General features: G+C 37.7%; 1 protein-coding gene across 1 annotated transcript; it reads right to left on the minus strand.

Annotated features, from left to right (window-relative positions):
- Positions 1-1351: 1351 nt before the first annotated feature.
- Positions 1352-16490, minus strand: LOC140486349 (T-cell receptor-associated transmembrane adapter 1-like). The gene is made up of 6 exons (XM_072585355.1): positions 16402-16490; positions 15411-15524; positions 13694-13733; positions 8356-8417; positions 7186-7241; positions 1352-4051 (listed from the first exon to the last, which is right to left on the minus strand). Exons 1-6 carry the CDS (start codon positions 16403-16405, stop codon positions 3743-3745), a joined length of 585 nt encoding a protein of 194 aa, XP_072441456.1. The 5' UTR covers positions 16406-16490; the 3' UTR covers positions 1352-3742.
- Positions 16491-16690: the final 200 nt, after the last annotated feature.

Consider the following 16690-nt stretch of genomic DNA (forward strand, 5'->3'; position numbering starts at 1 on the left):
ATAAAGCATTTACACGTTTGTTCCTGTTTCAGCTCAACAAAATAGGCTACAGCTATTCTATGGTCAAAGTATTGTCCTGGGAAATTAACCAATTTGGTTTGACTGTCTGGTTTAAAATTTAAAGAAATCTTGGCAATTAACTGTCAGTCATTATTAATTAGTACATTCTTATTAGCAATGCCTCTTCCAATCAAAGACCACTGGCCGACTAGTCAGCACTTTCCTCTCATACAGTATAAATTTTGTTTTCCTTTTGCTTTGGTAGTTCTTGCAAATTATTGTGATAATTGCAAGATGGAAAGCTTTAACAAATTGCATCTTTTTCAGCAATACTCAAAAATAAGTAGGTTAGCATAAGTGCTAACTGTATCAAATGGCTAAGGCAATTGCTTGATGTTGGGATATCTGTGTTAGCAGCACTTGTTTTTTGGTAAACAGAAGATCTTTAGTAATAATTTATTCTTTGTTTCCATGTGCCTTGGTAATAGAATGGTGGTGACACTAAAAGTTAACCCCTTGGTGAAGATCTGCATGAGTTTTGGTCATGGTTTAATTTTTTGCTTTTGTGTTGCAGTGTCATTGCAGAATGTGAGCATGCTACTTAGACTGCTGCTTCAGTGCAGTATATTGCTGAAGGTTTTTTTTTGAATGACTTAAAATTGCAAGCTCATCTATCTCTTGGTGGGGTGTGAAAAGAGTTGAAGAAAAACTTTTTTATGCACAGACAGTACTCCAACTTTTCTTCTCCAAGTTGATTTTAGAGCTAAGTTTGGTTTCCTTTGCAAAATTTACCAGATTGAGTTCCTGAATCCATTTCAGTAGACACCACAGAAGCCTGACAATTCCTTTCGACAGCCCCCTCAGTATATATGTGCATGCTAATCCTCTAGGAATAACTTCTCTATAAATGCATTTTTCTATCTTTTAGCCAATTCTCATTCATTCACAAAATATACCATGAAACTGTATTGTATCGAGTCTTTCATTGAATCTTCAATAGTAATTCATACATAATTTCTGATAACTTGCTATTTAATTGTTTTAAAACTTTGCAATTAAAATATTTTAAGATAGTATGCCTTACATTGAAAAGTAACTTTTTCAGAATCATTAAAAGGGTAATCTTGCCATCGTCCTACTGGACCACGGGGTTGCACTTTCATTAAAGAGAGACAACTGGTGGTAGTTTGACCTGAGGGTCATCAGTGGTTGAGAAGGACAGTCCTTCATGGTAACCTCAGCAATATCTTTAGCTATGTAAATAGCTAAGAAACCTGGAAAGATCTCCAGTAATAGACTGAAAGTGTCCCAGGCATGTCTCGGTTTTGAAAACTACTTAGGCCAAGAGGTATATATCAAACTGTAATACTTTATTTAAATAAACATTAAATTACAATCTGCATGTGTTAGTTTACTTTAGAACACATAGTATTTAAGGGAAAACAATTAGCATTGCCATTACGATAGCAAGTTCACAAATAGTACATAGAAACAAAGGAAATAAAAGCAGGAGTAGGCCATTCAACCCCTCTGTCATTCAATCTCCCTACTCTATTCCTGCCTTCACCCCATACCCTTTGACCCCATTAGTCCTAAAAACTGCAGTTGGCTCCTTGAAAACATTAAATAATTTGACCTCAACTGCTTGCCAGTTGAAGAAATTTCTTCTCATCTCAGACCTAAATGGCTGACTCTGTATCCTTGAGACTGTGATTATTGTTTCTGGACTCCCCAGTCAATGGGAACATGCCGCATTTACTCTGTCCAGTCCTGTTGGAATTCTACAGATTTCTCTTAGATCTCCCCTTATTCTGCTAAACACCAGTGAATATTGTCCTGACCGATCCAATCTCCTCACAGATCCCCAGAATCAGTCTGATAAAACTTTGTTACACTCACTCCACAGCCAGGACATCCTTTCTCAGATAAAGACACCAAACCTCACACAATACACTAGGCAGGGTCTCACCAAAGCACCGCACAATTGCAGCAAAACATCTCTGCTTCTGTCCTCAATGTATGTACACTGTCACTGTGATTAATGTCTCTTCTGGAGATTCTTTTCAAAGTCTGCCCCTAGTCTGAAACATTAAAGGATAACTGTGATAATTCCTATTCAGTTAAAAACAAAACAAGATCACATTGACCACAACTTTCACCAAGAGGTGCCCTTCCACTGTCCTATCGTTATCCTGCCTCAGTACAGGCAACGGTTGAAACTTACCCATTAGACTTTGGCTTAAGATGTTATTTTTAATTTTGCATCATGATGGTGACTATTTGGAAAAAAAAGCCAGCTTGTGGGTTCCTGTTCATTTGAATGATAGAAAAGTCCGATCAGTGATTGAAGAAACAGAGTTCTTACACCAGATAACACCATTCTTAAACCAACATCTTCAAATGCAATTTGACGTGAGCAACCACAAGATGACTAACATTTCCATATATATAGCTGTCTCTTTAAACAGACATGATTGCTGTGTATCAAGCCATAAACAGATATGTCAGATTGGAAATTAGTATTTATCGGTGTGTTATAGTTGCTAGTCTGTATATCAGTTGTAGAAATGTTTGTTTTTCCTTGTCTGCAGCAGAACCCAGGACTAAAGTGGTAAGATTGGGAATTGTGTTCATCTATCTGTTTTGTAAGGTAAAAGAAAATTACTATGCATTAACAACAGCAATTTGATATCATTTTACCTCCCAAGGCACTTCACAGGATTAAAAAACCAAAACAATTCTGAGTCACATAAAGTATTAGGACAGATGACCAAAAGCCTGGTCAAAGGCTCAAGTTTTTAAGAACATTTTAAGAAAGAGAGAAATTGAGGGAAGGATGCTCAGCCATTAAGGCCTCAACAGATGAAGGCCACCAAACAGTACAGTGTTCAAAAGTAGTGTGCTTATGTGGCCAGAATTACAAGATATTTTGATGGGTTGTAGAGGATTACGGAGAGAATGAGGGGGACAATAGATTTGAGAAGCGAACTTTAATATTAAGATATTATTTAACTGAGAACAAGTGTAATTCGCTCAGCATTGGAGTGAAGGTGAACATGATTTGATGTGAATTAGTTCATGGACAACAGATTTAGCTTATGGGGATTGGACAATGAAGCTTGGTCACAAATGTATTAAAATAGTCAAGCCTAGAAGCACATCTAATTTTTATTTTAAATATAGTTTACGAATCTCCTTTTTATATTTAGGCTTATTTTGAAACTAATGGCATTACCAAACATTACAGCTCTGGCAGATGACTCAATTTGTAAAGTGACATCAATTTTAAACAGTCAGTTAGATGTTGTAATGGAAGTTACAGCTGAGCTTTAGTTCCCAGTGCAAAGATATTTTCATATTTACCATCCTGGTGAAGCATCTCTGACATTGCCGTCTTTGATAAGTAACAAAATGGCGATGTCCAAAACGTGAATGCACTTGAAAACTCAGACTGGTTAAAAATGTAACGCACTGAAATTGGTGAATTATGGAAAAATGGATTGGAATGATTATTTTTCAGTGCTATTTGTTGCTCATGAATTCCAGAAGGAAGTTCTTGAGATGGAAATTCTTTGGAAATATAATGTAAATTTAAAACTAAAAGTTATTTGTTCTTCCTGATATTTCCATGTTTATGGTGACAACACATTTCAATGCAATTTTTTTTCACGATAAACTTGCTCCTTTTACATATTCCTTCATGATAATTCTTACTGGTGTTGGCAAAAGCACCAAATAAAGGTCACCTTATATTGTCAAATGCTGTAGCTGTATCATTTAATGACAAATTGCTTTGTGATGCCTTTATACTGCCATAAAAAATAACTGGATCATCATGTATAGTTTCTTCTCTTCTACCTTCATTAAAAGACAGCTGATCACTATTCAGATAAATGCTGGGTCTTGAGGTCAGTGCATGTGAGTTAAGTGGCATATTATCATCCTCCAGTATATCATTATTCAGGTTTTGTTTTTCCATCTTTCTGTGTCGTTTTTTCCGTTCCACTGAAAGGTCTAGAGATGCATAACACATCTGATTGTCAATCACCATCTATAAACAAACACAGCAGCCTATTAGAACATGAAGATTATTTCATATTCAAAATACATTTGAAAGGTGACTTTGCCCAGTAGCCAAGCCTTTGACTTTACTCTCAAGTCAAGGCAGCAGTTCAGAAATTTTTCCATTCAATATAAAAATAGAGTTTGTGTACAGAGAAAGTGTCACTGATTCTAGTGAAAACATGCAATATTGCCACTGACCAATGACAAGATTGAAATAAGAAAGAATTGATAGAAAGTACAATTGCAAGAAAATTGCTATTTTAACACTGAAGTATTAACAATGTTCCTCACAGATTGAACGTAGCTGCTTTAACTTTCAGGAGTTACCACACTCATGATTTCTGACTGATTTCATGACTTATTATAGTTCCTCTTTTTAAAGTACATTCCTGACAAGAGAAGTGTCTTTTTTTTCCCCCCCTCAGCCCTGTGGGCGGCACGGTGGCACAGTGGTTAGCACTGCTGCCTCACAGCGCCAGAGACCCGGGTTCAATTCCCGCCTCAGGCGACTCTCTGTGTGGAGTTTGCACATTCTCCCCGTGTCTGCGTGGGTTTCCTCCGGGTGCTCCGGTTTCCTCCCACAGTCACAAAGATGTGCAGGTCAGGTGAATTGGCCATGCAAAATTGCCCGTAGTGTTAGGTAAAGGGTAGATGTAGATGTAGGGGTATGGGTGGGTTGCGCTTCGGCGGGGCGGTGTGGACTTGTTCCACACTGTAAGTAATCTAATCTAATCATCACAATGGTGGGGAGCATCACTAGCTACCCTTCTGATTTTTCTGCCCGTCCAATGTGTTCAGGAACCACCTGCATGGGTTGACTTTGACAGTAAGCAGGTACTTAAGCAAACAACATTTTTGTTTGATTTTATTTCTTCCTAAGAATTTTCAACAAGTAACTGCTGTTTGTGTGCAAATGATCATATCTGAAACTTACTTTGCAAACACCCAGTAACTTCTTCCCACCCTAACTCAAAGTCCAAAGGCTTCCAAACCTGCACCTAAGAGAAAAGTCTCATGGCATTTTAAATGCTGGAAAATCTGTGGAAGGTTGCTGAGATGATGTCTCTAGAAGTCCAGGACAAGTTCAGCTCCTCAGGCTGGCAGAGCTTGCCTTTTAATTAAAAATAGGGGATTTTAGTATCAATGATGCTCAATGCCAGAGCAGCCAAGGTGAGTGTCTTCTTTAAATGGCATTACACTTATCCTGCTGGCTCCCAATCTCTTAGCGATTGTGCCAGAGACAATACTAAACTCCAATTCATTAAGAGGGCAATCTGGGAAGATAAAGTAAAATGGGCTTTTAGGCAGTCTGCATTGGTGAATGGGGCAACTTTACATTAATGCCTGCAAGCTGTCAAGACCTCTAGGTCTGGACTTAATGGCACTAGTTTTGGGAAAAATCAAAATATCAAAGCAGCTCTAGTAATAAGATACATCAATGTTTGAAGCCATTTCTGAGATACTCTGTTAATCTAATTTAGGTTTAAATCTAGTTTTCACGTATAAATTTGACTTTGAGATAGCAATCTCATCTTCAATTTAGAATATTGACAGTTCAAGGTTCAGCCAGAGACCGACAAACCTAAATTAAGAGTAGGTCCCTTGACCCCTTTGAGCCTATTATCCAATAAGATCACTGCTGTTTTGAGTGTAACCTTAAATCAAAACTCTCACCAAACTCTGCCTGCTAACATTTTATACCCTTGCTTTTTAATGATCTATCTGTCTCTGCCTTAAAAGTATTCAAATATTTGGCTTCCATTCCCCTTTGAGAAAGATTTTCAAAAGCACTTGATCCTGTGTAAGAAAGATCTTCTCATTTCTATCTTAAAAGGGCAACTTCTCATTTTGAAACAGTGACCCCAGTTCTAAATTCTCCCACAACAGAAACCATCCCCTCCATTTCCAGCCTGTCAGGACATCTCAGGATCTTATGTTTCAATTGTATAACCTTTTGCTCTTCTAAACTCCAGCCTACATAAACTTTACCTGTCCAACCTTTTCTCATAATTCATATCTCCAACGCCAGTTCTAGATTACTAGCCTGGTAAACCTTCTCTGAACTGTTTTCAATGTATTTGCATCCTTTTATTAAATAAAAAAATCAATACCGTACATAATTCTCTAGATATTGAGGGGTATAGATAGAGTTGATGGTAGTTGTGTTTTCCCACAGTCGGGGGTTTAAAGACTAGGGAGCACATTTTAAGGTGAGGGCAGAGAGATTTAAAAAGACATGGGGGACACTTTTTTTACATGGAGGGTGGTTTGCATGTGGAATGAGCTTCTTGAGGAAGTGGTGGATGTGGGCACAATTACAATGTTTAAAAGACATTTGGATAAGTACATGAATAGGAAAGGTTTGGAGAGATATGGGCCAGGAGCAGGCACGTGGGACTAGTTTCATTTCAGAATATGTTCAGCATAGACTAGTTGGGCCGAAGATTCTGTTTCCATGCAGTATGACTCTATGAGGTTTCAGTAATGTGTGACCTTCCTACTTATGTATTCAATTTCCCTTGCATTAAATGACAACATTCTATTAAGTCTTCTCCTTGCTCCTAGGGTAAGACAGTCACACAGCACTTGCTGAACATGCAGACCAGCCTTTTGCAATTTATGCACTAAGGTACAAAGACATCTAAGCACTGCACTGTCAGAGGAGCTATTTGCTAGATGACACTCCATTTGCACTCTTGAATACTTATGGAACATCTAATAACATTATTTAATGAGAACAGGAGATCTATCCTGGTGTGTTGGTCAATATCTATACTTCAGCAAACACTAAAAACTATAATCAAGTAATGTATTTAATTTCTATTTTGTGTAACCATGTTTGAAAATTAACAGCCATGTTTCCTACATGAGAACAGCAACCATAGTTCATTGGATAGAAAATGTTTTGACGTAATGAAAGGAACACTATCAATGTCAACTCCTTTGGGAAGTTGGGAAGCAACTAACCCACCTGAGTGATGTTATGTAGTAATTTCTTTCTAGAACTGCAATCCAGAATGTGAATGTGGCAAAGCCATTATTTTAAAGTTATGCTACACATGACAGATGTCCAAAATTACATGTAATATTTTTCAATCTGGTACAAGGTTGTATAAATACCTTGGTGTCATCTCCAGATCTACTATTTGGCATCATGGCTTCGTAACAGCTCTCACCTTCAACGTTTAAAAACAAAAAAATACATTATCATCTTATACTTTCTGATCATTTTCCATAGCCAAAAATATCATTTTTTTCTGTTATTAACATAAGGTCTTCTTTTCAATTTGTAATTTATAGGAATGCCACTGCTACTGTAGCTGCCAACTTGTACAGATTTGAATCATAAGAGATCTTACCAGAACAGAGGATGATATTGGAAAATATGCAGTTCCTTCACTTAACAAGATATCTATTTAAATGCATTGTATCACACATAATTCCCAGAAATGACTCTTTTCCACTGCTCAAGATTTGGTGTTCATTGTGGACACAAAACTTTGAAGAAAATATGAAGGCTCTGAAGTCTGTACAGAGGACGGTTAACTAGGATAGTTCAACGGGACAGAGATTACTGTAAGGTGGATAGACAAGAGCAGCAAATGCATCAATTTCAATGTATAAAAACACATTATTGCAAGTTCTGTGCAATCAAATTGTGCATTTTTCAGAAAGTGCTTGTCTCAATGTAAGTGTGTAATTAAGAACATTTGTTTCTCATGTTGCATAAGATGCAACATCATTTTACAATTAAGCACATTGGAATTTTGTTTATTGATTTTTACATAATAAGAGTTCACTTTACAGTTTCAAATTTCTTAATGCATGCAAATACTGGAAATTGTGGCTGTAACAGCTTTTCCATTTTTGAAGCATTTTAGGTGTTTGAGGTGATTTCCTCAAATTCCAGGAGCAGCAATTATTGTTTTATACAACATTTAAAAGGCATCTGGATGGGTATATGAATAGGAAGGGCTTTGGCCAAATGCTGGGAAATGGGACTAGATTAGGTTGAGATATCTGGTTGGTATGGATAGTTGGACAGAAGGATCTGTTTCTGTGCTGTACATCTCTATGATTCTATGACTCAATAACATTTATCTTCTCTATATTTCAATTATTTAACATCTTAACCTAGGTACAAACCTATTCAAATTGTGCTGAGGTTTTTGGTATGTTTGTAATACATATATGATAACATCACTCTCAGTAATTTCCAAGCTTTAATTGTCTCAGATTTAATAAATCAGTCAAACATTTCAGATTGTGCGTTTAGAATAAGAAGCCTACCTGTGTAATCCTGGTTGAGATTGCCATAAATTGGATTTTCATCAACTTCCTGAATCACAGGACTAGAAAAAAAAGACAATTACTTTAAAGAAGGAACTAAGCCACTAATACAATGTTTTCCTTTTACTCTCCTTTTATTGGAATAATTTTAATTGATTGCCTTAGGTTCATCTCTAAATTGATAAAATATGGAATATTTAATTTTAAATTCTATCATCTGATTTTAATATCAGGTCTTTTGATAGATTGAAATAATTTTAAAGAAATAAATAGCGATCACATAGACATTATTTATGATTATTATTGAATTCAAGTTTCAGCATCTGCCATACTGGGAATTGAAACCAGGTCCCCAGAATATTAGAATGGGATTTTGGATTACTTGGCCAGTGACATTGCCGTTGTATCACCAGCTCTCCTTATATTGATTGACTGATACCTGTATGATAAATTGCACATTTTGGACATGAAAGGTATCATCTGCAATATCAATATTGGAAACAAGGAACTCGGACACAGAAATACATAAATGAGCTTGTATTTCAAGAAACTGCTATTGGAACAGCAAGGAAGTTGAATTTGTCATTGCAGAATTGCAGAAATTTCACATTCTCTGCTTTATTCAGGACAAAGTATTTGCCAACACAAATTGGAATTGAACATCCAGATGCCAGAAATTAAGCAATCTGCAATAGTTGACAGCAAGTAAACAACTGTGGTCTCAAGTTAAAACCTTTACAGCTTAAGGTCTTCCTAAGGACTTTAATCTGTTTTTTTTTAGTTTTGTACCAGACCCTCCTTTTTAACTTTAAACCTCTGTGTATGCATGCTTGCCATTGTCTTAGGTTTAGCAAGTAATAAAATTACTTTTTCTTTCACTCAAAGAAACCTCTTACTGATACAACAGAAATTGGATAGCTACATTTTTATCAGGATGTGGCGGTGCCAGTGTTGGACTGAGGTGGACAAGGTGATAAATCACATGACATCAAGTTAGAGTCTAACAGGTTTATTTGAAATCACAAGCTTGCAGAGCATAGCCCCTTCGTCAGGTGAAGTGAAAGAGAAGCACACAGAACACAGAATTTACCGGCAGACAGATCAAGGGCAGAGAGATCAAAATATCATACAAGTGGTGTGAGTGAAGTGTTAAACAATAAATCCCTGCAGGTGACCCCAGGTGTCAGACAAAGTGATCTCTCTGCCCTTGATCTTTCTGCGCATAAATTCTATGCTCCAACTGCTTGTGATTACAAATAAACCTGTTGGACCATAACCTGGTGTTGAATTACATTTTTATTAGATAGAGGTATGGCATTGTGCTATAATTCATATAAATTTCTGTTGTGACCAACCGAAGAGAGTGAAAAGAGAGGAAGTGAATCATCCTTTCCTGGTTGTCAAAATATATAACGGTATGCTGAATGTATTTGTTGACTTGTAAATCTTATTGGTTAATGCACTAAATAACTCCTTTGCTGTTCAATGTGAATGTGGCTGACTTTCTGCATTATCGCTCTTTATTCTTCATTTTCTTTGTATCTAAAAATCTATAAGTCTCTTTCTTGAATTCATTTATGTGATATCTATTAAACGACAATATAGTAACTATTTCAGGCAGGTTTAATTCAGCCCACCCTTTTGCCTAAGGTATTGCTTTTGAATAATCCTGAATTCTATTTGTGAACAAGAACCTAACTACTGTAGTACCTTTTAGATATTGAAAAGACTAGCTTCTTATTTTTCTGTATTTTTGATTGAAGACCAAAAAGGGTAATATTTTAAATATTTTATGGGTGAAATGTTTTAAAAGTGCTGAAAGATTGGTGCACTTTTTAAAACACAAGTTACCTGGCATTCATGATAAATGTTTCATACTGGCATTTGTTTAAACAGTGGGGGAAGTCTAGTTTCAGATAAACTTGACCTAAACTTGCTGTGTGGAACTGGAAATCTGGCTGGCAACATGCAGCTGATTGGTCTGTGATAAGGTGACCAGCAATTGATGACGAAGGTTTTCTGCCTGCTAACAAGTAGCTGAACCGCTTATAGTCTGAATGTTTGGGGAGAAGCCATTGGATTTCCAAAAGGGAAGCTGACCCTTTTTTCCAAAGCAAAAACCACCCTATGCTGAAGAAAACCTGTATACTTTCCCTCATGAGTTACTGTATGCCGTAGTTTCTAATCAATAAGTCAGATAAGTTATATGTGAATCAGCTTTCCTCTGTCTTCTGCAAGCAAGTGACAGTACCTGAAAAAGGAACATCAAGGAGCAGCATGTTTCAGGATGAAAGGATTATCTCAATGAATCCTGTAGATCTTTACCATCTTCCCAGTCTTGCCAGCCACTCATAAGATCCATTTCTTTTCCTGTCTGTGTTTGTCTATATGTACATGTTTCTAGACAGAGTTTATAATCTATTTACTTGTAATTAGTAGCAATTCTTATAAATTTCTGTAATAATAATGCATTGACTCCATCCAATTTCTGAAACATTTGAAATAAATTTTAGCTGCAATATTGTAATTCATTGCTAGCTTAGAATCTAAGAATAAAATCTTATGTAATGTGTTCAATCCTTGGATACTGACTAATTTCTATTAATAAGTGAGCTTATGTAAACTTTTTCTAAAAGGTGAATAGAACATAGAACATAGAAGAATACAGCGCAGTACAGGCCTTTCGGCCCTCAATGTTGTGCCGATCCAAGCCCACCTAACCTACACTAGCCCACTATCCTCCATATGCCTATCCAATACCCGCTTAAATGCCCATAAAGAGGGAGAGTCCACCACTGCTACTGGCAGGGCATTCCATGAACTTACGACTCGCTGAGTGAAGAACCTACCCCTAACATCTGTCCTATAACAACCTCCCCTTAATTTATAGCTGTGTCCCCTAGTAACAGCTGACTCCATACGTGGAAAAAGGTTCTCACTGTCAACCCTATCTAACCCCCTAATCATCTTGTACACCTCTATCAAGTCACCCCTAAACCTTCTTTTCTCCAATGAAAACAACCCCAAGTGCCTCAGCCTTTCCTCATAGGATCTTCCTACCATACCAGGCAACATCCTGGTAAACTTCCTCTGCACCCGTTCCAGTGCCTCCATATCCTTCCTATAGTATGGCGACCAAAACTGCACACAATATTCCAGATGCGGCCGCACCAGAGTCTTATACAACTGCAGCATGACCTCAGGACTCCGGAACTCAATTCCTCTACCAATAAAAGCCAGTACGCCATATGCCTTCTTCACTGCACTATTTACCTGGGTGGCAACTTTCAGAGATCTGTGTACATGGACACCAAGATCCCTCTGCTCTTCCACACTACCAAGTATCCGACCATTAGCCCAGTACCCCATCTTTTTGTTACTCTTACCAAAGTGAATCACCTCACACTTAGCTATATTGAACTCCATTTGCCACCTTTCTGCCCAGCTCTGCAGCTTCTCTATATCCCGCTGTAACCTGCCACATCCTTCCTCACTGTCTACAACTCCTCCGACTTTCGTATCATCCGCAAACTTGCTCACCCAACCTTCTAACCCTTCCTCCAGGTCATTTATAAAAATGACAAACAGCAATGGTCCCAAAACAGATCCTTGCGGAACACCGCTAGTGACGGCACTCCAAGATGAACCTTTGCCATCAACTACTACCCTCTGTCTTCTTCCAGCCAGCCAATTCCTAATCCAAACCTCCAACTCACCCTCAATGCCATATCTCTGTATTTTCTGCAGTAGCCTACCATGGGGGACCTTATCAAACGCCTTACTAAAATCCATATATACCACATCTACCGCTTTCCCCTCATCTACCTCCTTCGTCACCTTCTCAAAGAATTCAATAAGGTTTGTGAGGCACGACCTGCCCTTCACAAAACCATGCTGACTATCCTTGATCACATTATTCTTATCCAGATGTGCATAAATCCTATCCCTTACAATTCTCTCTAAGACTTTGCCCACAACAGAAGTGAGACTCACTGGCCTATAGTTACTAGGATTATCCCTACTCCCCTTCTTGAACAAGGGAACCCACGTTTGCTAGCCTCCAGTCCTCTGGCACTACTCCTGTCGACAAAGAGGACACAAAAATCAAGGCCAATGGCTCTGCAATCTCCTCCCTTGCTTTCCAGAGAATCCTAGGATAAATGCCATCAGGCCCAGGGGACTTATCTATTTTCACCCTTGCCAGAATTTCCAACACCTCTTCTCTACATATCTCAAAGTCATCCATTCTACTTATTCGTGCCTCAGTATTCATATCGACAACAATGTCCTGTTCCTGAGTGAATACTGACGAAAAGTATTCATTCAGTGCCTCCCCAATCTCTTCAGCCTCCACACGCAATTTCCCATTACTATTCTTGATTGGACCTATTCCTACCCTAGTTTTGTGGTCTTATCAATTTGTTTGTAATAGCTATTATTGATTCAAATGTGCTTCAACACTAACGTTTTGAAAACCGTTTTTTTAACTGGACTTAAGTATAATTAAAAACACTAAAAAAAATGAAGTTTCTTCATTTACTTTACAAAAACCCGAATTATTAATGTGTGAGACACGATACTTTTTGTGAGATAATTATTATAGAAATTGTGCAGATTACTACTAGTTTATTCAAGCCAAATTTCAGAATCTAGTCAAACCATTTCCTGTCCAAATACATATTTTTACTGTTCATTCGGTGATTTCCTCAGCATGCAACCTACCACTTCTAACAATTGAATTAGTAATATTCTCTATCTTTCCTTTATAGGATTGGATCCACTTGAACAATTATCTTGTAAAATTATTTAACTTCTATTACAGGAAACTTTGCCTGCTGATTTTGGGACATGGATAATAGAAGATTCTTTCTAAACAGCTTTGCTTTAAGTGATCAATTGTGTTTAATAATTTACTAAGAATGGAATAAAGCCTTTCAATTATGTAATTGTCTCACTATATCCAAATTGGCCTCATGAATCTGGATTCCTGAAGCATATTAGATAAGGCATTATCAACAAATCATACAAGTTGGATTATATTGATCACATTTGCACCGTATGTTCTGGGTTCCTCCACAACACCACATGCACTGTGTCCTGTGACAGCTACATACTGGTACATACAGGACGGTCTTCCAAAATTCAGAGAAACCCTGGCTAGTATGATTTAGGTGGTAAAAATGGCACAGTTCAGGGACTGTATCCATGGTGATAGGTTCCCTATACAAATCTGAATCCTTAGAGTCAAACAAGATTCAAATGATTATTCCTTTAAAAAATGTACTTTTATAGTAAAAAAGATTCAGATAAATTGGAACTTTAATTGATATTTCCATACCTCTGCAATTGTTCAACACTTCGGTAGATTGGTCTGGGAGCTGTAAATGAGAGAAAGATTGATTCATTCTTAAAAGTCAAGCAACTATAATTTCAAAAGTATAAATTACTGAAACAGGTAAGAGTGATTTTTGAAATTGAATCATTTTCAACCTATACCGATCTTTTAATGGCTCAATATCATTTTGCAAACTAGCTAAATGATACTTCAAAGAATGTGATGCTAGGAAAGTTGGAAGTAAACATGTTGATCTGCATATTATCTTGTAGTGCTGCTCCCCATACACATAGGAAACGAATGTAGCAGTGATGTTGTGATGGACTGGGAACCCAGCTTTGCACACAAAAAAACAACAAAAAATTATAGCGGTGGTCTAAAAGAACTTGATACAATTAGACATGTTCATTTGTGCATTATCTGCCATTCATTTGTTACTTTAAGTTGATAATATAGCATTTATAATTTATTATCTGCTTTAAACAGCATTGAAATATCACATTCTGATTCATAGAGTTTCCTATCGTCGGAACATGAAAACTAGCTTTCAGTAATAGTCAAATCCTAAACTCACTTTAAAGTTTCTAAAAAAAGTTAATATTCTGACTAAAGGATGAATTGTTTTTCATACAAAGAATGGGGATTTCAAGGAAAACTACTCAACTAGCATATTTAAAAGGTAAATGTTTGTTCTTCATTGCCACAAAATGTCCATAGAAATCACCAGAGACTAATAACAGGTTTAAAGAATAATCTGAACTATATGCACTTCCACTTTTCCTTAGCATTAACCTGTTCTAGTTTCTTCCGTCATTTTACATTAATTGCGTTTGTTGTAGATACATAGCAACACAGAAAAATCTGTACAGGAGTAGACCATCCAGTCCTTTGTGCCCGCTCCACCTGACCATATAACTTAGTGATCTGTTCCAGCTCTCACCCTGCATTCTTTGATACTTTTTAGCCCTAAGAAATATATCTTTCTCCTTCTTGAAAACATTCAATGTTTTGGCCATGACTACTTTATGTGGCTGAGAATTTCGCAGGCTCATCCCTTCTGGGTGAAGAAATTTCTCCTCAGCTCAGTCTGAAATAGCCCCTACCCCATATCCTTATATTGTGACCCATGGTTCTGGAATCCCCATTTATCTGGAACATCCTTCCTGCATTCACCTCTGTCTAGTCCTGTTTGAATTTTATAGGTTTCTATGAGTTCCCCTCTAATTCTTCTAAATTTCAGTGAACATAGTCCTAACTGATCCTGTCTCTCTTCACTGTCAGTCCTGTTATCCTTTTCTTCTACAATATTTGCCCCCACCCAACCTTTCCTCTTTCAGTCAGGAAATACAGTGCAAGGCTGGGCTTTGCTAAACAGTAGCAAATACTCTCGGCCTCATTTCCAGCAGTAATAGTGTGTCAAATAAAAACGAAAGAACTGCGGATGTTGTAAATCAGAAACCAAAACAGAAATTGTTGGAAGAGCTCAGCAGGTCTGGCAGCATCTGTGGAGAGAAATCAGAGTTAACGTTTCGGGTCCGCTGACCCTTCCTCAGAGCCTCAGTAACAATGTGTCCTTGGTTGGTGTCTGTCAATGTGTTTAGCAAGTCAGTGAAAAAGATGCTGGTAGTCTATCGAGGGCTTTAATGCTGAAAACGGTTCCTTATGAAACTAAGATGCACGTTTGCAAGCTTGGGCACTGAACAATGGAAAGGATGCTCACCTTTTTGTCGGTTGGCTGTGCAGTAGATAACATTCACCACAACCGAAGTTATCAGAGCTAAAGCGGTAATCCCCAACAATCCCCATATTCCAATATGACAATCGGCGAATGCATCTGTAAAAATAAAAGATCAGTTACTATTGCACATTGCCAACGGCGGATACAAAATATCCAGGCCAGTTGTGCGAGGTTTCCATCACATTTGGAAGATTTTGTATTGTCTGCCCGAAAGGAGGGCCACATGCATTTTGTTGTAGTGATCGGGGCTTTAATGTGCGTCTGATCAGTCAGTGATGCTCTGAGTGTGAAGATTCAAGCAATATATCAGGCAATAGAAATGTTGGAAGGAAGGGGAAGCAAACAGGTATCATCAGCTCTATTCATTCCATGTCAAATGTGCTCTGTCTCTCAAATACACAATACACATTGCCAGCTTCATCCGAGAAATAAAACATTTCTAACTGGGTTCTTACAGCCAATGTAGCAATTGTCTTATTAGGTGTCAGAAGCCTACACCTTCGTGTGCTGATTATAATTACACTGTCCTTCAAGTGCAAGAAACGTTAACGTTCATCTCCCTAACTGGGTACTGGTGCTGATAAGGAGTTGACCTTTGATCACTATATTCATAGTTCCCCAAGTACAACAGTAATTTTAAGCGATGGGAAATGTCAATTATTCAAAATATTTTTTGCTATCTCACAAATTACACAAATCATCAGATTATTTTGGTGCACGAAAGAAAGACGTCTCTCGGTATAAACAAACTGGAAAACGGCCCCATAGTCACTGGGTAACAATTGTCCTAAACAGTGCTCGATCGCCCATCAATGCGGTTCCTTACTCCAATGTGACTGTGCAAACTTCACGAGCAATTAAATAGCGTGCCTGAATCGTCATATATATTACAAAATAAACAAAACAAAATTAAAAGCCTATTTTGTTCACTTTTCTGCAAGCCGCTTTTACAAAGATGAGGATCATAACGTACCCATGGTATTTCCAGTCCTGTAACACCGCCAACTCTCGGAAATGCAGACACAGTCATCTGAAGTTCCCCAGCGTTGGTTGGTATGTTTCCTTCAGTCTGTACACACTGTCAGATCGTCTCGTACACACAGACCGACAGGAAATCGCTGACTTTGTTGCGACGTTACATTTCACATCAGATGAGCTCTTGAGCACCAATTTCTTTCACACATTTCCGTGTTCATCTTGATTAAAAATAAAAATAAATTGATAACAAATAAAACACAGGAGCCCCAAAATAGTGCCTGACC

Source organism: Chiloscyllium punctatum, chromosome 15 (assembly GCF_047496795.1).
Source record: "Chiloscyllium punctatum isolate Juve2018m chromosome 15, sChiPun1.3, whole genome shotgun sequence".
Lineage (NCBI taxonomy): Eukaryota > Metazoa > Chordata > Chondrichthyes > Orectolobiformes > Hemiscylliidae > Chiloscyllium > Chiloscyllium punctatum.

Excerpts from the sequence above, each read along its gene's own strand:
- LOC140486349 (XM_072585355.1), bottom strand. Across the intron at positions 13,734-15,410 it reads CACAGCCAACCGACAAAAAG|CTCCCAGACCAATCTACCGA; the intron begins GTGAGCATCCTT and ends TCTCATTTACAG. Across the intron at positions 7,242-8,355 it reads TCTCAACCAGGATTACACAG|GTGAGAGCTGTTACGAAGCC; the intron begins GTAGGCTTCTTA and ends TAAACGTTGAAG.